The following is a 24,282-nucleotide window of genomic DNA, read 5'->3' on the forward strand; positions in this document are numbered from 1 at the left end:
TGATAGCAATTAGCAGTACAGTGGTACCTTGGTTCTCACACTTAATCCGTTCTGGAAGTCCGTTCCAAAACCAAAGCGTTCCAAAACCAAGGGGCTCTTTCCCATAGAAAGTAATGCAAAATGGATTAATCCATTCCAGACTGTTAAAAACAACCCCTAAAACAGCAATTTAACATGAATTTTACTAACAAGACCACTGATCCATAAAATGAAAGCAATAAACAATGTACTGCAGTCACACAATCAATCAGCAGCTGAACTGGGTTCCACACAGTCACACACAAAACAGAGCCGCAAAAACAAAAATGCAAAATAGAAAGCAAGAACAGACAGACCTCAGCGTGTGACACTCAAATTGGAAGTGTTGCACTCAAATCAGAAGCGTTCCACTCAAATTGTCAGGGTAACATTCCAAACAGAAGTGTGGCACTCAAAATGGAGCACATTCGAGTTCCAAAAAAAGTTTGCAAACCGGAACACTCACTTCTGGGTTGGCAGTGTTTGGGTTCCAAGTTATTTGAGTACCAAGGTATTCGAGAACCAAGGTACCACTGTACAGTGGTGCCCCGCAAGACGGAAAACTCGCTAGACGAAAGAGTTTTCCGTTTTGGAGGTGCTTCGCAAAACGAATCTCCTATGGGCTTGCTTCGCAAGACGACAATGTCTTGCGAGTTCCTGCTGGTTTTTTTTCCCTTCCCCCCCCCTTTTTCTAAGCCGCTAAGCCGCTTATCAGCTGATCCGATCAGCAGATAAGCCGCTAAAAGCCGCTAATAGCGCTAAGCCGCTTATCAGCTGATCCGATCAGCAGATAAGCCGCTAAAAGCCTCTAAAAGCTGCTAATAGCGCTAATCCGCTAATCCGTCAATGGGCTTGCTTCGCAAGACGAAAAAACCGCTAGACAAAGAGAATCACAGAACGGATTCTTTTCGTCTTGCGAGGCACCACTGTACAGAGATTGACCAAGTGACGGCCCCTTATCCAAAAACTTAACTTGCCCTCATTTTCTGTAATTATTTCTGTTTTGCTTAATACCTAGTGTTCGTTGGGAGTGTTGGGCTGATGGTAACCTAGTTGCAGAGGTTTACTGCCCACTGTTACCATGGATTTGAATGATATTGTTTATACATGCTTTAGCCCCACTGAAATCCATGAGACTAAAAGCAGGCCTGTGACAACTTAAAACAGTAAGAAATTGATTCAAGCAGAAACTCTTGTGGGCTACAACCCCCTTCATCAGATGCATGAAATGCTATCCTCAGTTATGTGTATCCCCATGCTCTGAGGGGTTGTAAATGGTGAGATGAGGGAATGAAATACCAGAAGGTATTTCATACCTTTACATAATGGTGATAATTATGTTCCTGACAGAGTCTATTCGTGCATACACAATGCAGTTGTCGATAATGGATATCCCCGCACCAGAATGTCAGGTTTAACTTGTCCCATTGCTGATGGTGAGCATATTCCTCAAAACCATCACATGAAATAAAAATAACATATCCTAGATCTTCATGAAGCAATAATTCAAAAGGTGTGGTAACGTGGCTGGTGTTGTCTTCTTCCAATTAGGAGCCTTCTAATTAGGGACGCAGGTGGCACTGTGGGTTAAACCACAGAGGCTAGGGCTTGCTGATCAGAAGGTCAGTGGTTCGAATCCCCGTGACAGGGTGAGCTCCCGTTGCTCGGTCCCTGCTCCTGCCAATCTAGCAGCTCAAAAGCACGTCAAAGTGCAAGTAGATAAATAGGTACCACTCCGGCGGGAAGGTAAACAGCGTTTCGGTGCTGCTCAGGTTCGCCAGAAGCTGCTTAGTCATGCTGGCCACATGACCTGGAAGCTGTATGCTGGCTCCCTCGGCCAATAAAGTGAGATGAGTGCCACAACCCGAGTCAGCCACAACTGGACCTAATGGTCAGGGGTCCCTTTGCCATTATTCATTGTACTGAATTATAGATTTCAACAGCAGTAGCTCATAAAGTTCAACAAAACAAGTAGAAGACCCAGTGGATCAGTTTATTCTTTAATAAGTTTATTCCTTTCACAGAGGAATATTAGCCTTGTTTCGCCATTCTAGGCTTCATCAGTAGTACAAACTACTATGCTATAAGATCCACTGTCCTGTGATATCATAATAAAAAAAATTCCTTCCAGTAGCACCTTAAAGACCAACTAAGTTAGTTCTTGGTATGAGCTTTCGTGTGCATGCACACTTCTTCAGATACACTGAAACAGAAGTTGCCAGATCCTTCTATATAGTGAGAAGGTGGGGAGGGGTGTTACTCAGAAGGGTGGTGGGAATGGGAGATAGGCAGACCCATTCCCACCACCCTTCTGAGTAACACCCCTCCCCACCTTCTCACTATATAGAAGGATCTGGCAACTTCTGTTTCAGTGTATCTGAAGAAGTGTGCATGCACACGAAAGCTCATACCAAGAACTAACTTAGTTGGTCTTTAAGGTGCTACTGGAAGGAATTTTATTTTGACTATGGCAGACCAACACGGCTACCTATCTACTACTGTGATATCATATATGAGTTTGTACTACTGGTGAAGCCTAGGATGGCGAAACAAGGCTAATATTCCAGAAATCCTTGTCTGAGACTCTGTGAAAGGATTCTGTGCAACTGCAACAACCTTTCGTGTGGATTCTTGGACTCTATGAACCAACAGGTAGAATAGACACTTTCACATATATGGACCTTATGCATAAACTAATTAGAGAATGAACCACTGGGTCTTCTACTTGTTTCGTTGAACTTTATGAGCTACTTCTGTTGAAATCTACAATTCAATACAGTGGTACCTTGGGTTAAGTACTTAATTCATTCCAGAGGTCCGTTCTTAACCTGAAACTGTTCTTAACCTGAAGCACCACTTTAGCTAATGGGGCCTTCTGCTGCCGCCGCACGATTTCTGTTCTCATCCTGAAGCAAAGTTCTCAACCCGAGGTAATATTTCTGGGTTAGCAGAGACTGTAACCTGAAGCGTATGTAACCCGAGGTACCACTGTACAATGAATAGTATATATTATTTTTTCAGACGTACATCCGGTTACGTCTTGTGAACTACAGTTCCCAGCACCCTTCGCAAACTATAATTCCCAGGGGCTGAAATGCGCTGGGCGTTGCAAGAAGGGGGAGGTGGTGCTACAGTTGGATCTGCTGCTTGGATCTGATTAAGCGGGGGCTCCAAAGAATGGAACCCGGGGACCACCAGGCGCCCTGTGACCAGCGATGTGGCTTCCTAGAGGGGACAGGAAGTGGCAGGGCGGAAGCGCGCTGGCAAAACATCCGGCCTCCGAAGCCTCTTCCTTCCTGGCTTCCCTCTCGGGCTGGAGAACGTGGCCTTTGTCTCTCCTGGACGCCCCACCCTCACTCGCCCTTTCGGCACCCGGTGAGCCCCCTCTCTGTGACGCGCGTTTTTGGGAAGTGGGGTCCTCGGGGGGGTGGGGGTGTTTTTGGGTGCTGAGGGGGTCAGGGGGACACACCCCGAGTCCCCGGATCAGGTGGTGGAAGTTCTGTCCCTTCCTCCCTGTCTCTGCAAAGCCAGGCCTGTTTATAGATAAAGGTAGGTAGGTAGGTAGGTAGGTAGGTAGGTAGGTAGGTAGATGATGGCATTACGTTACTAGGTTGCCAGATGCGAAAATTGACGCAGTGCTTCTGCCCATCAAAGGAGGTCATAGGGGGTGGAAGTTCTGTCCCTCCCTCCCTGTCTCTGCAAAGCCAGGCCTGTTTATAGATAAAGGTAGGTAGATGGATAGATGGATACATAGATAGATAGATAGAGTTTCTAGGTTGCCAGATGCACAAATTGGCACAGTGCTTCTGCCCATCAAAGGAGGTCATAGGGGGTGGAAGTTCTGTCCCTCCCTCCCTGTCTCTGCAAAGCCAGGCCTGTTTATAGATAAAGGTAGGTAGATGGATAGATAGATAGATAGATAGAAAGATAGTTTCTAGGTTGCCAGATGCGAAAATTGACGCAGTGCTTCTGCCCATCAAAGGAGGTCATAGGGGGTGGAAGTTCTGTCCCTCCCTCCCTGTCTCTGCAAAGCCAGGCCTGTTTATAGATAAAGGTAGGTAGGTAGGTAGGTAGATGATGGCACTACGTTACTAGGTTGCCAGATGCGAAAATTGACGCAGTGCTTCTGCCCATCAAAGGAGGTCATAGGGGGTGGAAGTTCTGTCCCTCCCTCCCTGTCTCTGCAAAGCCAGGCCTGTTTATAGATAAAGGTAGGTAGATGGATAGATGGATACATAGATAGATAGATAGAGTTTCTAGGTTGCCAGATGCACAAATTGGCACAGTGCTTCTGCCCATCAAAGGAGGTCATAGGGGGTGGAAGTTCTGTCCCTCCCTCCCTGTCTCTGCAAAGCCAGGCCTGTTTATAGATAAAGGTAGGTAGATGGCTAGATAGATAGATAGAAAGATAGAAAGATAGTTTCTAGGTTGCCAGATGCGAAAATTGACGCAGTGCTTCTGCCCATCAAAGGAGGTCATAGGGGGTGGAAGTTCTGTCCCTCCCTCCCTGTCTCTGCAAAGCCAGGCCTGTTTATAGATAAAGGTAGGTAGATGGATGGATAGATAGATAGATAGATAGATAGATAGAAAGATAGTTTCTAGGTTGCCAGATGCGAAAATTGACGCAGTGCTTCTGCCCATCAAAGGAGGTCATTGGGGGTGGAAGTTCTGTCCATCCCTCCCTGTCTCTGCAAAGCCAGGCCTGTTTCTAGATAAATGTAGGTAGATGGATAGATAGATAGAGTTTCTAGGTTGCCAGATGCACAAATTGACGCAGTGCTTCTGCCCATCAAAGGAGGTCATAGGGGGTGGAAGTTCTGTCCCTCCCGCCCTGTCTCTGCAAAGCCAGGCCTGTTTATAGATAAATGTAGCTAGAATGATGGATAGATAGATAGATAGATAGATAGATAGATAGATAGATGTGGGCATTAAGTTACTAGGTTGCCAGATGCGCAAATTGACGCAGTGCTTCTGGCCATCAAAGGAGGTCATAGAATCACGGACTTGTAGAGTTGGAAGGGACCCAAAAGACAATCTTTCAGGGTTAAGCCTTATCTCAGGCTGCACATACTGTTCCCTCCTCACATTGCCCTGAGCTGTTTCAATCCTGCTCCCCGAAACCATTGCTCCAGAATGAAAGGCAGAAGGGGGGGGGAACCACCCACACAAATCAAGTTTCTCCCCGCCTTCCTCTGTCTTTGGATGGCTTTGTCCCGCTCTTCTTGTTCTCCTTTTGCAGCCGAAGGAAAGACACAACCTGTTTTGCCAGCCTTGAGAAACGGCATCAAAAAATCCCCACAAGTCTGGGCAGTTTCACATTTTTAACTCGCCTTATTCTGTTTGCTCATGGACTGCCTTGCTCCAGTCACGAGACAAGATAAACCTACCTCATATGGTGGGTGTGAAACTGGAGAAAAGACAGTAAAATGGCTGCAGAAGGGCTTTTGCTTCCTTTAAGCAGAGTGATGCATCTTTGAACAGCATAGAGCCTTGTTTTTCTAACTGCCACTCACAAATTTGTGCAGCTCCGACCAATCTTAATGTGATCTGGTTACCGCAATCCTGTGCCCACTTTAACTCTCATGTAAGACGCATTCTGAGTAGACATGCATGCCATTCTGTTGCAATGTACGAAAGCCCCACATGAAGCACTCAAGAATCAAGCTGTATTTTCAGTGAGGCTTTATTCCAGTTGCAGTTTTGTATCGTTATAAAGCAGTCTTCTTACATCCAGAAATCAGCATAGACAGGTGGGACTACATATAGGTAAGATGCCAGAGAGGGGCTGTCAGCCGTACTTTTTTATACTAGGTGGCTATAGACCAATTAGGCAATGCCCCGTGTCACATGATGCTGAGTCAGCATTTCCACTTAGCACTGAGTGTTAACTCCTTGATGCCCACAACACATTCTGCTGTAAGTTAACTATACACTGAATTCTTAATGAACATCCGGACAGCCTCTTTGTAGCTTGTTTTTGTTTTGTTTTTTGCATTTGCCATTTTTTTTTGGAGGGGGAGAGATTCTTTAGCACCCACCCACAAACACTCCATAGAGATGTACAGGAAAGCTGCATTCTGGTTGCTAGGATGAAATGTGCATTAAATCAGAGGACAAAATGGCAGCTTTTTAGGTCCCCAGGGATGCCTAACACTTGCCTGGCATACAAACAACTAACCTGTCAATCACAGCTCCAACTTCAATTTTTTCAAAACAAAACATGGTAAGGTAGTGAGAAACCAGACCAGCTCCTCTGGTGTCTCAAACTGAAGCTGCCTCTGCAATGTGCTCTATATGGGGCTACCTTTGAAGGTGACCCCGAAACTACAACTAATCCAGAATGTGGCGGCTAGACTGGTGACTGGGAGCGGACGCCGAGACCATATAACACCAGTCTTGAAAGACCTACATTGGCTCCCAGTATGTTTCCGAGCACAATTCAAAGTGTTGGTGTTGACCTTTAAAGCCCTAAACAGCCTCAGCCCAGTATGCTTGAAGGAGTGTCTCCACCTCCATCGTTCTGCCAGGACACTGAGGTCCAGCTCTGAGGCCCTTCTGGTGGTTCCCTCACTGCGAGAAGCTAAGCTACAGGGAACTAGACAGAGGGCCTTCTCGGTAGTGGCACCCACCCTGTGGAACGCCTTCCCATCAGATGTCAAAGAGATAAACAACTACCTGACATTTAGAAGACATCTGAAGGCAGCCCTGTTCAGGGAAGTTTTTAATGTGTGACATTTTAATGTATTTTTAATCTTTGTTGGAAGCCGTCCAGAGTGGCTGGGAAAGCCAGCCAGATGGGCGGGGTACAAATAACAAATTATTATTACTATTACCCGCACTTTGAGAACTGCCTACTTAGAAGGTGGGCTGAGTATTTTACTTGAAATTTTTTCTTCCAGAAGGGCTATTGCATCACTATAATACATCCCAGGTTTCTAAAGATACTTCAACAGGAAGTATTTTTCCTCTCCTTATAGCATAGCAATCCCATAACAAAAAAATGTCTTGGTTAATTAGGACAGGCAGAAAATGGCAGAAGAGCGAAGGAGTTCCTTTCGACTTCCAGGAGGCTTCCTTGGAGCGCAGAAGAAAAAGGAAGACTCGGCTGGCCCTGAAGCAGGAAGAGGCTACGATGCCATCAAGACTGAGAGCCGTGGGAGATTCTGGGAAAAGTCAGTGCAGAAAGTCCCGAGTGAGAAAATCGCTCTTGGCTCAAATGTGCAGAGCCAGCAGTTCAGGCAGTTCTGCTACCAGGAGGCCAAGGGACCCCGAGAGGTTTGTAGCCAACTCCACCATCTTTGCTGTCAGTGGCTGAAGCCAGATCGACACACAAAGAAGGAGATCCTAGACCTGGTGATTCTGGAGCAGTTCCTGGCTGTCCTTCCACCGGAGATGGAGAGCTGGGTGAGAGGCTGTGGAGCAGACACTTGTTCCCAGGCTGTGGCCCTGGCTGAAGGTTTCCTCCTGAGCCAGGCAGACAAGAAGCAGGAGGAGGCACAGGTGAGTGTTCCATCTAGATAGTCCCCAGGGGGTTCAGAACATGAGGGAGGGTATCTTAAAACTCTGCTATTTGCCCAACTTTTTCAGTAAAGCATCCAAGGAAAGATGGCCAGATCCCATTAGGACATGGGTAGGCACCTAAGGCCCAGGGGCCGGATCCGGCCCAATCACCTTCTAAATCCAGCCCACAGACGGTTCGGGAATCAGTGTGCTTTTACATGAGTAGAATGTGTCCTTTTATTTAAAATGCACCCCTGGGTTATTTGTGAGGCATAGGAATTTGTTCATCCCCCCCCAAAAAAAATAAAGTCTGCCCCCCCCCCAAGATCTGAGGGACAGTGGAACAGCCCCCTGCTGAAAAAGTTTGCTGACCTCTGCATTAGGATTTTGCTCCTGTCATTCCTTCTCCCCATCCTTGTTTTGATTCTTCATTACTGTTTCAGAGACGGAATCAGTTTGCAGAAAGGAGCACGGTTTTTCCTAAGATGGTTCCATTTGGTACCAAACGGAGTCCACTTGGTAAGGATGAATGGGATGTATATCAGTTCGGTCTCCCTCTGTTGAGTGCAAAATAAACCTAGGAGCTGCTTTAATATTTGGAACAAAAGACACCTCTCTAGCTTTTTCCACTGCTTAAACATGCATTTATTTCCAATACACTTTTTGAGTTGAGAACAAAAGCCCAAAGAAGTAGAAATGTGTTTTCACACAACTGAAATACTAACACGTATAAACACATTTCTTTGTAAACACTAAAAAATAAAACTTTTTCCAAGGCCTGTGTGTACTTAGGCATGCATTCGTTAATCTCAGAGACCATCAAGTGATACTGGCTTCCCACTAACTTTGTCTCTCACAGTTGACAGGATGATGCCGGCAAGACCTCCTCAGCCATCTCTTCTTCACAATGGAAGGGAAGCAGCTTCTGTGGCACGGGATCAGGTATGGGGAGCAAATCAGTACGGGGGAGAGTTGGGGAAAACCAGGGTGCCTCTGTCCCGTCCTCACCTCCCTAGACCTGAATTAATTGTTTTTTCTTAGTAGCTGTAGTATTGCTTATGAATTTAAACAACGCTTAATGCTAACATAGGCTTCTAAACAGCTGACAACGTAGGAAAAGTGTTTACAGAAAGAATAAGCTCGAAACAGCCATCGTTAAAACACTCAATGAAGTGTTTCCCTTAAAACACCCATAATTAAGATGCTCAGCACGATAATGGCATTAAAAAACACAGCAATTAATAGACAATGAACAACAGTAATGAGCAGCAGGTAATCCATACGCTTTCTCTGAGGTGGAAACGTTTCCTTTTTCTTTTAGAGTCCAGCAACCTTTGAGGATGTGGCTGTGCATTTCACGGATGAGGAGTGGTCGCTGCTGAATCCTGACCAGAGAGCTCTGCATACGGAAGTCATGGAAGAGACCTGTGGCATCATGGTCTCTCTCGGTAAGTCTTTCTGTTGGGTCACAAGAACTGTTTTGAAAATCAGGTGTGTGATGAACCAATGGTATTGTGATGGAATTCAACCACGCCCCCTACAGCGCGGGTGGCGCTGTGTTCTAAACCACTGAGCCTCTTGGGCTTGCTGATCAGAAGGTTGACAGTTCGAATCCCTGCAACGGGGTGAGCTCCTGTTGCTCTGTCCCAGCTCCTGCCAACCTAACAGTTTGAAAGCATGCCAGTGCAAGTAGATAAATAGGTACCGCTGCTGTGGGAAGGTAAGCAGCATTTCTGTGTGCTCTGGTTTCCATCACTGCGGACAAACGCCAACTCCCTCAGCCTGCAAGTGGAGATGAGCGCCACAACCCCATAGTTGCCTTTGACTGGACTTAATCGTACGGGGGTCCATTACCTTTATTCTAATGCCCCCGCAGTTAACCTGGAATGGAAAATGATCAACCGTTTTGTTTCTGAATATGATGATGATGATGATGATGATGATAATTTATTACTTGTACCCCACCCATCTGACTAGTTTCCCCAGCTACCCTGGGCAGCTTCCAACATAATATAAAGCAGACATGTACCACAGGTCAATTGCAGTTGTTCAGGGTCGATCTTGGTATTTAGTAAAGTGATCGCCTGGGTGGTCCTTATCGATCTCCTAAAAAAAGCTCAACAATTCCTGGCAATGACCGTGGGTAGATCACACGATACATCAGATATTGAAAATATCCTGATTCAGGGCTGCTTTCAGGTGTCTACGGAAGGTCATATCATTGATTGCATGTTTATTTATTTTTGTTTAAAGAATACAGAAGAAACAAAACAAGAAAAAAGAAAGAATTTTTTTTTTGAAAACAATCCAAAAACATTGTAAACAAATATTACATACTTATCATATAATACTCACACACACACCCGCAGCTTCCCTACGGAAGGGCATATAATTGTTTATCTCCCCATGGCACGTGCCTCTACCAAGAAGGCCCTCTGCCTGGTTCCCTGTAACCCATGGCTGAATTTCAGCTGTCTATAGCAGTGGTTCTCAAAGGGTTTGGCACGCCAGCCTTGTGTTGCAGGAGAGGATGGCAAGTGTAGTGGGAAGATTAAAAGACAATCGAAGAAAAAAATTAAACATTTCAGTGTAGCATATAGTAAAGTATGGTATCTGGAAAGATATCTTACCAAAATATATTTTCTGATAGATATGAAAGATCAGAAAAGAGAAAGGCTTCTTTGTGTTGATGAGGATACAAGTCTTTGCTTGCCTCAAAGTAGACCTAATATAAAAGCAAGCTCACAGCTCTTATTGAATTTGCATACATACTTAAGGTACCTACGCAAGAGGCTAGCTTATAATTAAATTTGGTAAATGATGCCTGTTCTTATGCAACCGCATTGTTTTATACTTTTGGGATGTCCCGTGATCATATTATAAAGTAGTTGTGTTCTGTTTTATAAATCAAGCACTGATAGGGGGTATTTCTTTTGTTTTTCCAATGTATTTCAATAAAAAATTTGGTTTGGCATGAGCAAATTTTTATTCTGAAATGTGGCCCAGAGAAGATGTTTGAGAACCAGTGGTCTGTAGCATGGCACCTGTTCCCTTAATGCCAGTTAAGGGGCAGTTAATTCTGTAGAAAGCTCTGCATCGCATCTAGGTCCGTTCAGTTCTTTCATTATCACAACTGTTTTTTGACATGGCTCAATAATCTGGAGCCCAACTTCATCCAGTGATTCTAATCACTTTCTGTTCTCCTTGCAGAAGGTGAAAAATTGGAAACCAAGAATAAGAGAGTCCACAACAATAGTCACGGAGTAGGGGAAGTGAATATATATTTGGAGACGGAAGAGATATTCAATCAGAGCTCTCAACAAGAAACTGACAGCGAGGAGAAACCATATCAGTGCTTAGCATGTGGGAAGAAGTTTAGCAGGAAGTCAAGTCTCACTAAGCACAAAAGAATTCACACAGGCGAGAAACCATATAAATGCTTGGAATGTGGAAAGAGCTTTCGCCAAATCACCCATCTCACTTCCCACCAAAGAGTTCATACAGAAAATAAACCGTATCAGTGCTTGGACTGTGGAAAGAGCTTCAGCCAGAAGTCAAGCCTCACTGCCCATCGAAGAATTCATACCGGGGAGAAACCATATCAGTGCCTGGAATGTGGGAAGCACTTTAGTCAGATCGCTCATCTCACTTCCCACCGAAGAATTCATACGGGGAAGAAACCATATCAGTGCATGGAATGTGGGAAGTGTTTCAGTCAAAGCTCCCATCTCACTTCACATCAAAGAGTTCACACCTTGGAGAACCCATATCATTGCTTGGACTGTGGGAAGAGCTTCAGCCAAAAGGCAAGTCTCACTGCCCATCAAAGAATTCATACAGGGGAGAAACCGTATCAGTGCCTGGAATGTGGGAAGAGCTTCAGTCAGATCGCTCATCTCACTTCCCACCGAAGAATTCATACAGGTGAGAAACCATATCAATGTTTAGAATGTGGAAAGAGCTTTAATTTAAGGGCAAACTTATATAATCATCAAAGAATTCATACAGGGGAAAGACCATATCAGTGCTTGGAATGTGGAAAGCGCTTCAGTCGGAAGGATAATCTCACTTCCCATCAGATAATTCATACGGGGGAGAAACCGTATCAGTGCTTGGAGTGTGGGAAGAGCTTCAGCTTAAAGCAGAATCTCACTTCCCATCAAAGACTTCATAACGGGGAGAAACCATATCAGTGCTTGGAGTGCGGGAAGAGCTTCAGTCGGAACCACCGTCTCACTTCCCATCAAAGAATTCATTCAGGCGAGAAGCCGTATCAGTGCTTGGAATGTGGACAGAGCTTCCGCTGGAAAGAAACTTTCATTTCCCATCAAAGAATTCATGATGGAATGATATTATAAAAACAGTGACAGCTGGCAGTCACTGGACCTGAAAAGGCTGTGCCACAAGGTGTCTGAACCCACAAGTTTGTCCAGCATTCATGTAAGATATTCAGGATTTTTAAGACCTGGGATAGCTCAGTCGGTAGAGCACGAGACTGTTAATCTCAGAGTTGTGTGTTAGTGCTCCATGTTGGGCGAAAGATTCCTGCATTGCATGGCGTTGGATAGATGACGCTCATGGTCCCTTCCAACTTTATAGATCTATGAGCGTTTTTACTGGAGTTAAACATACATCCATTATGAATACCTGTTTCTGTCCTTAATCTTATGTCCCATAAAGATGTTGCACACATCAGAGAAATGAAAAAAAAAGATTGTTTTATTAAATGAAATAAAAACAACACAGAATACTGGAGGGGTGCTGTTTTCGTTTGCTATTATGGTATTCTGTCTCGTGTTGTTGTTGTTTTAGTATTGTAAACTGCCCTGTTATCTTCGGGTGAAAGGCCGTATGGAAATGAAATAATATGGGTGTGGTTTTCAAAGAGTGGTTGCAATATAAGTGGGTAACAAATTGCACAGCATACACACCATGATCTTGAGAGTAAAAATGATACCTTGCTATTCCAAAAGCCTAGAAAGTGATTGTGTTAATTTGCCACAGTGCCCACACTTGAAATAAAGTGACAAAGGAAGGGGATGCACATATCTAGCCCAAAGTATGCAGAACCTAAGTCTGGGAGCAGAGTTCTGTGGCTTTGGTCTGGGAGTTCTGCTCTCCCTGTCCGCCAGCAAGGCTACAGCATCTCTCACAGTCCTCCTCTGGGTCCATTTCCAGCAAGGCATGAAGAAGGAGCTTTGAGCTACCCAACCATTGGCAATCTGGGATTTAAGTACTCTTCTGAGCCAATGATTTAAGTACTATTTTGAGCCAATGAATCCTTAAAGCGAAGGGCGGGTTGCCCTGGATGAGTGAAAGTTATAACACCTTTATTTCTGTGTACTATTCTTTATTTCCTACAAGTTCCTGTCTGTTTGCTATTCTGTTCACTTTGCTAAGTTTGAAGTTGAAAGTACATGACCCTGGTGAGAAATGATTGCTTATTATATAATATAGAATATATAGTAGACATATAATATTTTATAATGAACCACCAACAATGAGAAGGTATCTCCACCTTAAGTCTTCCCAATCCCTTACGCCCTCCTAAATAGTATGAGTAAAACATTTGTTTTGCAAATGAAAACTATAGTATGGTACTTATTCACAATGATCAAGTCTTGTCCTGGTTCTTCTCCGACACTCCCAGCTGAGCTTTTGAAAGCTTTCTTGACTAAATCACTAGCACTCCCAACGGGTTTACAGGTTACAAACAGCTGGTTCATGACAACGCATAGCAGTTCACAGCTGGATGTAAATAAGATGGTGATCGAACACTTGACATGCTTCTTGTTCTTTCTTTTTGAAGAGTGAGGCTGGCAGTTCTAACCACATAATTTACACCTTCCTGGGAGTTGTGGCAGGTCAGGGAAGGCAAGGGAAGCTGCTGAGGGAGCAAACATGTTTCTGGGCTCTGTGGAAGTGTAGCCTTCAAGGTAAGAGCTGAGCCACACTTGTTCACATGAGGGGCTCCTCATTTAATGGGCTGCACTAGCAACTGGGGGAAGCTAGCAAACAATATAAAATAGGGTGGTCATATTTCAAAAAGTGAAAATCCGGACACAAAAATTGTTGAGCTCTTTTTTTTCCTTTTTGGCCAAAGTTTTTGAGCTATTTTTAAGGAAAATAACCCTCAACAACACTGCTGACATGGGTTGCCGTACATTCGGATTTTCCCGGACTTTTTTTTTTCTTCTCTCCGCAATTTTTGCCCAGACACTGCTTCCAACTGCAGTATTCCAGCTATGTCCAGGATATAGAGTGCAAAAGAGAAGAAGGAAGGTTGAAGAAGGGTAATGGGGAAGTCAGAGGTACAGAAATGAGAGTGGTTTGGAGGAAAATGCTGTTGATTTGGTTTGTCTCCTGCTGAAATGGGAGACTCCCAAGCTGGGAGGGAGAAGACGGGTACATCTTACTGACTTTTGATGGTTAATAATAATTTTATTAGTTGTACCCAACCCATCTGACTGGACTGTCCCAGCCACCCTGGGTGGCTTCCAACATATATAAAAAGCATCAAAAAAATTGCAAGTTAATAATAATAATAATGTTATTTATTAGGAGGACCCTACCTTCTCCATATTCCCACACCTCTTTCCCTTTTGCTCTTAAAACCCACTCTTATGAATGCCTGCGAGGCCCGTCCCCAGGATCCATGTCCCCCTCTCCCAGTCTGGGGAGTCCGTCCTCTGTGCCAGATTCCCATTCAGTCCCAGATTCACCCCAGCCCAGCCCCCTAAGACCCTTTCCATGGTCTTCCAATTCCAGCTCCCTAGCCTCCCCCCACACTTTCAGAGGACTCATGGTAGATCAGAGAAAGGAAAAGAAGGCTGCTCAAGGAGCAAATATGCTTTCTGAAAGTGTGGCCTTCAAGGAAACAGTTGAGCCACAACCCCACATGTCGTTCAAATCATTTAATTCCCATTTAATCGGCTGTGCCAGCACTTGGGGGAAGCTAGTCAGGAATATGAAAAGATAACCCAGGGTGTAGAGGGCAAAAGAGGAGGATGAGGAAGAGACAAGACACATCTTGTTGACTTTTGAGGGTTTGGAGGACCCTGCCATATTCTCTGTCCCCACACCTATATCCCTTCCACTCTTAGAATCCAGTTCAGTTCATTTTAACCCTTAGAACCAAGCAGAAAAATAAAGTATTTTTGTCATGCTGTAGCTCCATTTAAATCCATGGGACTTAAAAACAATCCTGTGGTGCCTTAAAAGACCAACCAATTTATTCTGGCAGAAGCTTTTGTGGCCTATATTCAACAGAGGTGTGAAATGCTACCCTCAGTTATATGTATACTCAAGTTTTGGGGCAGAAGGGTTGTCGGTTGAATAAAGGAATGAAATACAGAAAAGTATATATGGTGATAATTATGTTGTTCAGAGTGTTTATTCATACAGAGAGACGAAGTCCAGATTAACTTATCCCACTGATGCCAAAGAGACCAAAATTTGACTACCTCTAGATCTAATAATCTTTCAAACGGTATTTTTCACTGGAAAGTGAACTGTTGGAAGAATATATTTTTGGAGCGCAAGGAGACATTTGTCATCTGAAAGCAAGACTGGTGTAGATGTGTGCTCCAGCACAATTCTCAAAACAATCACATGAAATTTAAAAAAAGTGAAATGTATTGGAAGTTCATATAAGGATGTAGCGTTGCTTCAAAGGGCGCAGTAACTTTGCTGGCGTTTGCTGTATCTAAAGAAGAGTCTGGCAGGTGGTCACCGTCTCTGTGCTGAAAGAAAGGTCACCCAGCCCCTAAACCACCAAATTACTTTGGGAAGGGGAAAAAAACTTCCCCGAAACTCTCAAAATAACAAAACAATCCTAGGGAAAAAATCAACAGCGCCCCCTATTGGGTCTAGTAAACAACGTCAGCTGCGTGGCTTTCTAAGGGTTAAGGAGAACTGAACTGGCTTCCTAGAGAGGAAGGAACTCAGAGAACAGGGAAGGGAGCGGAGTCCTCCAGGGCAATACATGCCCCCACTCCATAGTCCTTCCTGCCTGGTTTTGGACTTGAAGGTGGGAGATCATCTGGGATTTGGTAAGTCGACCCCCACTCTATTTTGTGCATTTGGGGGGGAGGGTGCAGCTGATCCATCCAGGGGACCCCCAAGCCCTCAAATCAGGGAGCGCAGATTCCCGCCCTGCAAAGCCAAATTGTGAAACGTTGGGAGAGCTGCAAAGCAGGTCCGAAACATTTAGCTGACCTAAGCAGAATGCATTTTCAATTGCTCCCTGTTGGTGAGGACCAGATCCAAGACAGACGGTTCCTTTGTTTCTGCTTCCAGGATCTGGGAAATAGGATTGTCTGCATGGCAACGAACCTTAAATAGTAGTAGTAGTAGTAGTAGTAGTAGTAGTAGTAATAATAATAATAATAATAATAATAATAATAATAATAATAATTTATTTGTACCCCGCCCATCTGACTGGATTTCCCCAGCCACTCTGGGCGGCTTCCAACAAAGATTACAAATACATTAAACTTTTCTGAACAGGGCTGCCTTCAGATGTCATCTTCTAAATGTCAGGTAGTTGTTTATCTCTTTGACATCTGATGGGAGGGTGTTCCACAGGGTGGGCGCCACCACCGAGAAGGCCCTCTGCCTGGTTCCCTGTAGCTTTGCTTCTCGCAATGAGGGAACCGCCAGAAGGCCCTTGGCGCTGGACCTCAGGGCATGGAGACGCTCCTTCAGGTATACTGGGCCGAGGCCGTTTAGGGCTTTAAAGGTCAACACCAACACTTTGAATTGTGCTCGGAAACATACTGGGAGCCAATGTAGGTCTTTCAAGACGGGTGTTATGTGGTCGCCCCCAGTAACCAGTATAGCTGCCGCATTCTGGATTAGTTGTAGTTTCCGGGTCACTTTGCAGTATTGCAGCATTTCCTGCAATTTCCTGCTGGCCTGAGATCAGGAAGAAGCTGCTTTCTGCAAGCACCTTTATGGAGTAATGTTTGTGGGTGGGTGCTAAATAACTCCTTACCCCTGATACCTCTTGGAACTCAGCCTATGCTAAGAATGAAGGACCAGGTGCGCAGCCTGGGAGTCATTTTGGACTCACAGCTGTCCATGGAGGCGCAGGTCAGTTCTGCATCCAGGGCAGCTGTCTACCAGCTCCATCTGGTATGCAGGCTGAGACCCTACCTGCCTGCAGACTGTCTCGCCAGAGTGGTGCACGCTCTAGTTATCTCCCGCTTGGACTACTGCAATGCTGCAATACTGCAAAGTTTCCGGGTCACTTTGCAGTATACCAGATGGAGCTGGTAGACAGCTGCCCTGGATGCAGAACTGACCTGCGCCTCCATGGACAGCTGTGAGTCCAAAATGACTCCCAGGCTGCGCACCTGGTCCTTCATTCTTAGCATAGGCTGAGTTCCAAGAGGTATCAGGGGTAAGGAGTTATTTAGCACCCACCCACAAACATTACTCCATAAAGGTGCTTGCAGAAAGCAGCTTCTTCCTGATCTCAGGCCAGCAGGAAATTGGCATTCTTGTTTCTAGGATGGAATGTGCACTAAATGAGAGGAGGAGGAGGAGACTGCAGCTCTTTAGGACCCCAAAGGAATCCAGAGTATTAGCTAGTTTCCAAATGCAGCTGCGGCTTCCTTCATAATTTCAATACACAGGGAGGGAGGGAGGAACCAAAGTCATACCTCTGACGTTTCAGTTCTGTTTCAGTTCTCAAGTGAGATCGTCTCACAGGCTGAGGAAGAAGCTGCAAGTCTCAAATGGAAGAATGCTGGGGCTCAGTAGTGGTCCATGGCCCATAGTTTGAGAACTGCTGGCTTAGAAGGCGGCTTGTATAATTTGCTTCATAACTTTCTTTCCAGGAGGGCTACTGCATCAGTATAATCAGGCCCTGGTTGGGGATGCGGGTGGCACTGTGGTCCAAACCACTGAGCCTCTTGGGCAGCTCAAATCCTCGTGACGGGGTGAGTTCCCATTGCTCTGTCCCAGCTCCTGCCAACATAGCAGTTCAAAAGCACAGCAGTGCAAGTAGATAAATAGGTACCGCTCTGGCGGGAAGGTTAAGCGGCGTTTCCGTGTGCTCTGGTTTCCGTCACGGTGTCCCGTTGTGCCAGAAGCGGTTTAGTCACGCTGGCCACATGACCCAGAAAGCTGTCTATGTTTAAACGCCAGCCCCTCAGCCTGAAAGTGGAGATGAGCACCACAACCCCATAGTCGAATTTGACTGGAAATAATAATAATAATAATAATAATAATAATAATAATAATAATAATAATTTATACCCTGCCCATCTGGCTGGGCTTCCCCAGCCACTCTGGGCGGCTTCCAACAAAATATTAAAATACAGTAATGCATCAAACATTAAAAGCTTCCCTAAACAGGGCTGCCTTCAGGTGTCTTCTAAAAGTCTGGTAGTTGTTGTTCTCTTTGACATCTGCTGGGAGGTCGTTCCACAGGGCGTGTGCCACTACTGAGAAGGTCCTCTGCCTGGTTCCCTGTAACCTCACTTCTCACAGTGAGGGAACCGCCAGAAGGCCCTCGGCGCTGGACCTTAGTGTCCAGGTAGAACGATGGGGGTGGGGACGCTCCTTCAGGTATACTGGACTGAGGCCTTAACCCTCCAGGGGTTCTTTACCTATTTTTAACTATTGAGACCCATCCACCTTTGCTCAGGGAACATTCTTCCTATTCTGAAAATGAAGCAATTTTACAGAAGAACAATGTCTTGGCCTTCTAGGACTTGCTAGCACCTCTCATTAGGACAGACAGAAATTGGCAGAGGAGCAAAGGAGTTCCTGTGAACCTCTTGGAGACTTCCTGGGAGTACCGATGGAGGAGGAAGATTCCAGAGGACTTGAAGCAGGAAGTGGCCGGGATGCCATCGAGACTGGAAGCAGTAGAGGATTCTGGGAGAACACAGGGACTAAGGACACTCTCATCTTGTACGTTCAGCCCCAGTGTTTCAGGCATTTCCTTTACCAGGAGGCCAAAGGCCCTCGTGAGGTTTGCAGCCAACTCCACCATCTTTGCCATCAGTGGCTAAAGCCAAATCAACACTCAAAGAGTGAGATATTGGACCTGGTGATCCTGGAGCAGTTCCTGGCTGTCCTTCCATCAGAGATAGAGAGCTGGGTGAGGGAATGTGGAGCGGAGACCAGCTCCCAGGCGGTGGCCCTGGTGGAAGGTTTCCTCCTGAGCCAGGCAGAGGAGAAAAAGCAGGAAAACTGGCAGGTGAGTGCTCCAATCTAGAAAGCAGCAAGAACTTCAAATGTGATGGAGGGTACCTCAAAATTCGCTACTAATTGCAACATTTTTTGAAAGCTTCCAAGGATATACAGTAACCCTTAAGGTTTCTGCTTCTTGTAATGCCTTTTCTAATTTTTATCCCCATTCCATGTTTTGAATTTTTATTGCCGTTCCAGGGGAAGGTTCTGTTTGCAGAGATGAGCACTGATATCTCTGATAATGAGAGGACTCCATCAGATACCAGAAAGCACCCACTAAGTAAGCATTGCAGAAATCTATCCCAGTTTGCCTTCCGTGTTTAATTGCAAAATACTTCCATGGGCTCCTTTAGTGTTTAGAGCAGAAGGTACTTTTCTCCAGCCTTTTCCGTAGCTCAGAACAACATTTCCCTGTTTTTAAATGTGGGGACATGCAAGTTGAGTTGCGGACAAAAGCCCAAAGAGGGAGAGATGCATTTCCACATTCCTGAAATATAAAATTGGAATAAAAAACTCAACAGATGAGACTATTTCTAAAGCCTGTTTGTAGTTAGACATGCAATGCTTAACCTCTGAGACAAGCTTTCCATCAACTTGTCTTTCACAGGTGATGGGATGATGCTGGGAAGATCTCTTCAGCCATATTCTCTTCACAAAGGAGGGGAATCAGCTTCTGTGGTACCAGATCAGGTAGTGGGGCAAATCAGGGGGGGGGGGAGAGAGGCTGGGGGCAGCCAGATTGCCTCTGTCCTCTCCTCTCTGAGCCAGAATCAATTTTCTTTCACTTTCCTTCTTTGAAATGTGAGCTGAACGAAAGCTTTGAAGGCCACTCAAGGAAACTTTAAATCCTGAGAATGAGGAACAGCTACCACGCGGGTGGCGCTGTGGTCTAAACCACAGAGCCTAGGGCTTGCTGATCAGAAGGTCGGCGGTTCGAATCCCTGCGACGGGGTGAGCTCCTGTTGCTCGGTCTCTGCTCCTGCCAACGTAGCAGTTTGAAAGCACATCAAAATGCAAGTAGATAAATAGGTACCGCTCTGGCGGGAAAGTAAACGGCGTTTCCGTGCGCTGCTCTGGTTCACCAGAAGCGGCTTAGTCATGCTGGCCACATGACCCGGAAGCTGTACACCGGCTCCCTCGGCCAGTAAAGCGAGATGAGCGCCACAACCCCAGAGTCATCCACAACTGGAGCTAACGGTCAGGGGTCCCTTTACCTTTACCTTTACCTCACCTTAACTATCCTTTTAGATGCAGCCAGAATTGTTTCTTAGTAGTAGCAGTGCTACGTATGAATTTAAATAACACTTAATGCTAAGGTAAACTTCTAAACAGCTGACAGTAGAAAAAGCAGTTACAGAAATGAAACAATTCCATTGAAACATTAAAATAAACACCCATAATTACTGTATTTTTCGTCCCATAGGGCGCACGGGCCCATAGGACGCACCTAGTTTTTTGGGGGGGGAATAAGGGGGAAGAAATTTATTTTTCCCCCCCAGGCGCGGGGCTGGGATGGGGGAAGCCCGAGCTTCCCCCGACCCCAGCCCCCAGAACAGGCAGCTCTCCGCAAAGCGGCGGGAGAGCTCCGCGACTTCACGCAGCTTTCCCACTGCTTGCCGAGAGCTGTGCGAAGCCCGAAGCCTGGGGGGCGCTGAGCTCAGCGCCCCCCAGGCTTCTGGGTCCAGGCAGCTCTCCGCAAGCGCGACTGCTTGCGCGACTGCTTGCGAAGAGCTTCCTGAAGCCTGGAGAGCGAGAGGGGTCGGTGCGCACCGACCCCTCTCGCTCTCCAGGCTTCAGCGAAAGCCTGCATTCGCCCCATAGGACGCACACACATTTCCCCTTCATTTTTGGAGGGGAAAAGGTGCGTCCTATAGGGCGAAAAATACGGTTAGTTGTACAAAAAAAAATTATGCCATTAAAGCAACACAACAGTTTATAGACAGTGGACAACCTGGTAATGAACTGTCTCTGGTGAGCTATCTCTAAGGTGGAAATATTTCCTTTTTATTTTAGGGTTCAGCATCCTTTGAGGATGTGGCTGTGCATTTCACAGATGAGGAGTGGGTGCTGCTGGATCCTGACCAGAGAGCTCTGCATAAGGAAGTCATGGAGGAGACCTGTAGGATCATGGCCTCTCTCAGTAAGGCTGTTTTATCTCTCTTATGAAAGTCAGGTGTTTATACGTGCGATGAACCTACAACATTGTGCTGGAATTCAGAAGCAGCACCTACGGCATCTGGTATTCTAACGCCTTTGCAGTTAACCTCAAATGGAAGATGGTATATTGTTTTGTCTCTGAATATGATTCCTCCAGTTTCCCCCTTCTAAACAATTAGCAAAGTGGTTTTGACTGCTCTAACCATTGGTCAGTCTTGCCCAGTGTTGTCTCCTCTGGCTGACAGCATCCCTCCAAAGTTCCATGCCAGCACATTGAAGAGTTCCATCTAAGATCCATTAGATGAGCAAGGAGAACTGGATCTGGCTGGTGAGGCGGATAGTTCCCTGCTCTATGCATAAGCCAACTTTGACAGGTAGTCATTCATATCTGTCTATCAATCTTCTGACGACATTATGACATCAGGTGGCAATTAGAAAGGGGGGAATTCAAAGCCCCCCTGAAGGCCAGCTTTCAGCGCCAATCAGCTGATCAGTGTGGAAAATCCTTTCACATTTACCTGGGGGTTTCTAAAACACCCTAATGCAGCTGATCTTAGTTTGGGCAGATCAGCTGATCAATGCAGAGAAGGGAGCTGTTGCGTTTCTGACCGCGGCCCAGGAAAGTATAAAGACAAGGAAAAGTTTCTTACCATCCTTTTTTATTTCAATCTTTACAGAGAGGCTATAGAAACCAGACTCTTAGATAATGGTGTTGTCCTGAGTGAATCTCCACCCCCGTCTCTCCCACTTCCTCATTCGTCACTTCTACGGGTGCTGCTACGTGCCCGCTGTCTTTGAGCTCTTTGCTCTCCTACTTTTAAGGCTTGCCAGGTTCTGGGAGATGGTGGGTCTGGAATGCTTTCTAATGACAACATGTCAGCTGGTAGTTGTTCCAGCTATCCCATGATTTCCCAGCTTTTCCCCTCATCTGCCTCCGAGCTGCTACCTCCCTCAAACCCCTGTTGCAAATCTATACTATCTCCCTCTTCCTCCCCCCTGGAAGGGTCCTGACAGGAGCCTTACTTGCGAAGGAGCAGTCAGGAGTGCATTTTAAGCAGCCAGCTGGTTGTGGGGAGTCACATATTTTCGTCTCCGCACTAGGAAGTCATAGCTCTGGGGCTAACAGCCTCTCAGTCCACCTTAGGACCCCTGCCAGAAAGATCTGCCTCACATCAAAGTCCCTTCAGTTCTTCCATTTTTACAACTGTTCCTTGGCATTGCTCAATAATTTGGAACCCAGTTTCATCCTAAGGCTCTAATCAGTTTCTGTCTTCATTGCAGAAGGTGATGAATTGGAAACCAAGAATAAAGGAGACCACGATAATGTCTACGCAGTGAGGGAGCAGAATGTAAATTTGGAGAGTGGAGAGAGATTCAGCCAGAGGTCCCAACAAAAAACTGACGGTGGGAAGAAACGGTATCAGTGCTTGGAATGTGGAAAAAACTTTAGCAGGAAGTCAAATCTCACTAGGCATGAAATAATTCATTCAGAAGAGAAACCGTATCAATGCTTCGACTGTGGTAAGAGCTTTAAGAGAAGCACAGACTTCCTTAAACACCAAACATTTCACACAGGGGTAACACCTTATCAGTGCTTGGAATGCGGAAAGTGCTTAAGTCGAAGCAACCGTCTCGCTTCCCATCAAAGAATTCATACAGGGGAGAGGCCATATCCATGTTTGGAATGTGGGAAGAGCTTCAGTATGAGTGACAGCCTGACTACACATCAAAGGATTCATACAGGGGAGAAACCCTATCAGTGCTTGGAATGTGGGAAGAGCTTCAATTTAAAGCATAATCTCACTTCCCATCAGACACTTCACACAGGGGAAAAGCCATTTCAGTGCTTGGATTGCGGAAAGAGCTTCTCTCGGAAGGACCGCCTCACTTTCCATCGAAGAATTCATACAGGGGAGAAACCCTATCAGTGCTTGGAATGTGGGAAGAGCTTCAGTTTAAAGGTAAATCTCACTTCCCATCAAACACTTCACACAGGGGAAAAACCATATCCATGCTTGGAATGTGGAAAGAGCTTCAGGTTGAAGCAAACTCTCGCCTCCCACCAGACGCTTCACACGGGGGAAAAGCCGTATCAGTGCTTGGAATGTGGGAAGAGCTTCAGGTTAAAGCAAATTCTCACTTCCCATCAAACGCTTCACACAGGGGAGAGACCATTTCAGTGCTTGGAATGCGGAAAGCGCTTCAGCCGGAGCTACCATCTCACGGCTCATCAAAGAATTCATAACGGAGAGAAGCCGTATCGGTGCTTGGAATGTGGACGGAGCTTCAGTCAGAGGGCCTGTCTCACTTCCCATCAAGCAAAGCATGATGGAATCAAACTGTGAAAGGAATAAATGCTAGCAAGTCATAGGTCCAGACAGGGCTGTCTTGCATGGTGTCCATCTGAATGCGCAGGTATGTCCAGCTCTCACATATATCTCTGTACCTTTGGTGATGAGTTCTGCCCTCCCCACAAATAACCTCTACCAGCAAGGCTACAGCATCTCTCTCAGTCCTTCTTTTCGCCCATTTCCAGCAAGGCATGAAGAAGGGTATTCCATTGGAGCTTTGAGCTACCCAACCAATGAAAATCTGGGATTTAAGTACAGTGGTACCTCGGGTTACAGACACTTTAGGTTGCAGACGCTTCAGGTTACAGACTCCGCTAACCCAGAAATAGTACTTCGGGTTAAGAACTTTGCTTCAGGATGAGAACAGAAATCGTGCTCTGGTGGCGCGGCAGCAGCGGGAGGCCCCATTCGCTAAAGTGGTACCTCAAGTTAAGAACAGTTTCAGGTTAAGAATGGACCTCCAGAACGAATTAAGTTCTTAACCTGAGGTACCACTGTACTATTTTGAGCCAATGTATCCTTACGGGGAAGGGAGGGTCTCCCTGCATGAGTGAGTTTCATAATGCCTTTATTTCATTGTACCATTGTTTCCTACAAGTCCCTCTAGGTTTACTATTCTGTTCATATTTCTAAGTTTGAAGTTGAAAGGAGATGCCCCTGGTTAGAAATGACAGAATGGTTATCTTTCCTGTTTCCTGTATTTTTCCTGTTTCTTGAGTTTTTCTTTGGAGAACGCTAATATTGACCCTGGAGATATCCATTCTTTCTTTTGATAGGAAAGATACAGTGCTGTATAGGGAAGCTTTTAAATGTGTAACATTTTATTATGCTTTAAAATATGTTGGAAGCCACCCAGAGTGGCTGGGGCAACCCAATCAGATGGACGGGCTATAAATAATAAAAATTATTATTATTATTATTATTGTTATTGTTATTGTTATTGTTATTGTTATTGTTATTGTTATTATTAGCTAGTAATTAAACATTGCTGGCAACACACATTTAGTGTACATTTACTCTAAACTTCCAGGACCCATCCCAGGTCACAATT

At 45.6% G+C, this 24,282-nt stretch overlaps 2 protein-coding genes across 4 annotated transcripts; both read left to right on the forward strand.

The window, feature by feature from the left end:
• Positions 1-3,180: 3,180 nt before the first annotated feature.
• Positions 3,181-12,268, forward strand: LOC308580476 (uncharacterized protein). 3 transcript variants are annotated; one of them, XM_081182171.1, is made up of 7 exons: positions 3,181-3,393; positions 5,480-5,602; positions 7,036-7,518; positions 7,962-8,037; positions 8,378-8,460; positions 8,840-8,966; positions 10,729-12,268. In XM_081182171.1, the coding sequence occupies exons 1-7, from the start codon at positions 3,196-3,198 to the stop codon at positions 11,874-11,876; spliced, it is 2,238 nt and encodes a 745-aa protein (XP_081038297.1). In that variant the 5' UTR covers positions 3,181-3,195; the 3' UTR covers positions 11,877-12,268. The 3 variants fall into 3 exon arrangements, with proteins under 3 accessions (XP_081038297.1, XP_081038299.1, XP_081038298.1); XM_081182172.1 differs by having other exon boundaries at positions 3,219-3,393; positions 5,544-5,602; XM_081182173.1 differs by lacking the exon at positions 5,480-5,602.
• A 3,093-nt stretch (positions 12,269-15,361) lies between these two features.
• LOC308580645 (uncharacterized protein) lies at positions 15,362-24,150 on the forward strand. Its single transcript, XM_081182599.1, has 6 exons — positions 15,362-15,569; positions 18,237-18,730; positions 18,922-19,003; positions 19,331-19,413; positions 20,737-20,863; positions 22,162-24,150. The coding sequence occupies exons 2-6, from the start codon at positions 18,329-18,331 to the stop codon at positions 23,223-23,225; spliced, it is 1,758 nt and encodes a 585-aa protein (XP_081038725.1). The 5' UTR covers positions 15,362-15,569; positions 18,237-18,328; the 3' UTR covers positions 23,226-24,150.
• Positions 24,151-24,282: the final 132 nt, after the last annotated feature.

The sequence above is a fragment of the Podarcis bocagei genome (assembly GCF_964188305.1).
Source record: "Podarcis bocagei genome assembly, chromosome: 2".
NCBI classification, from domain to species: Eukaryota; Metazoa; Chordata; class Lepidosauria; order Squamata; family Lacertidae; genus Podarcis; species Podarcis bocagei.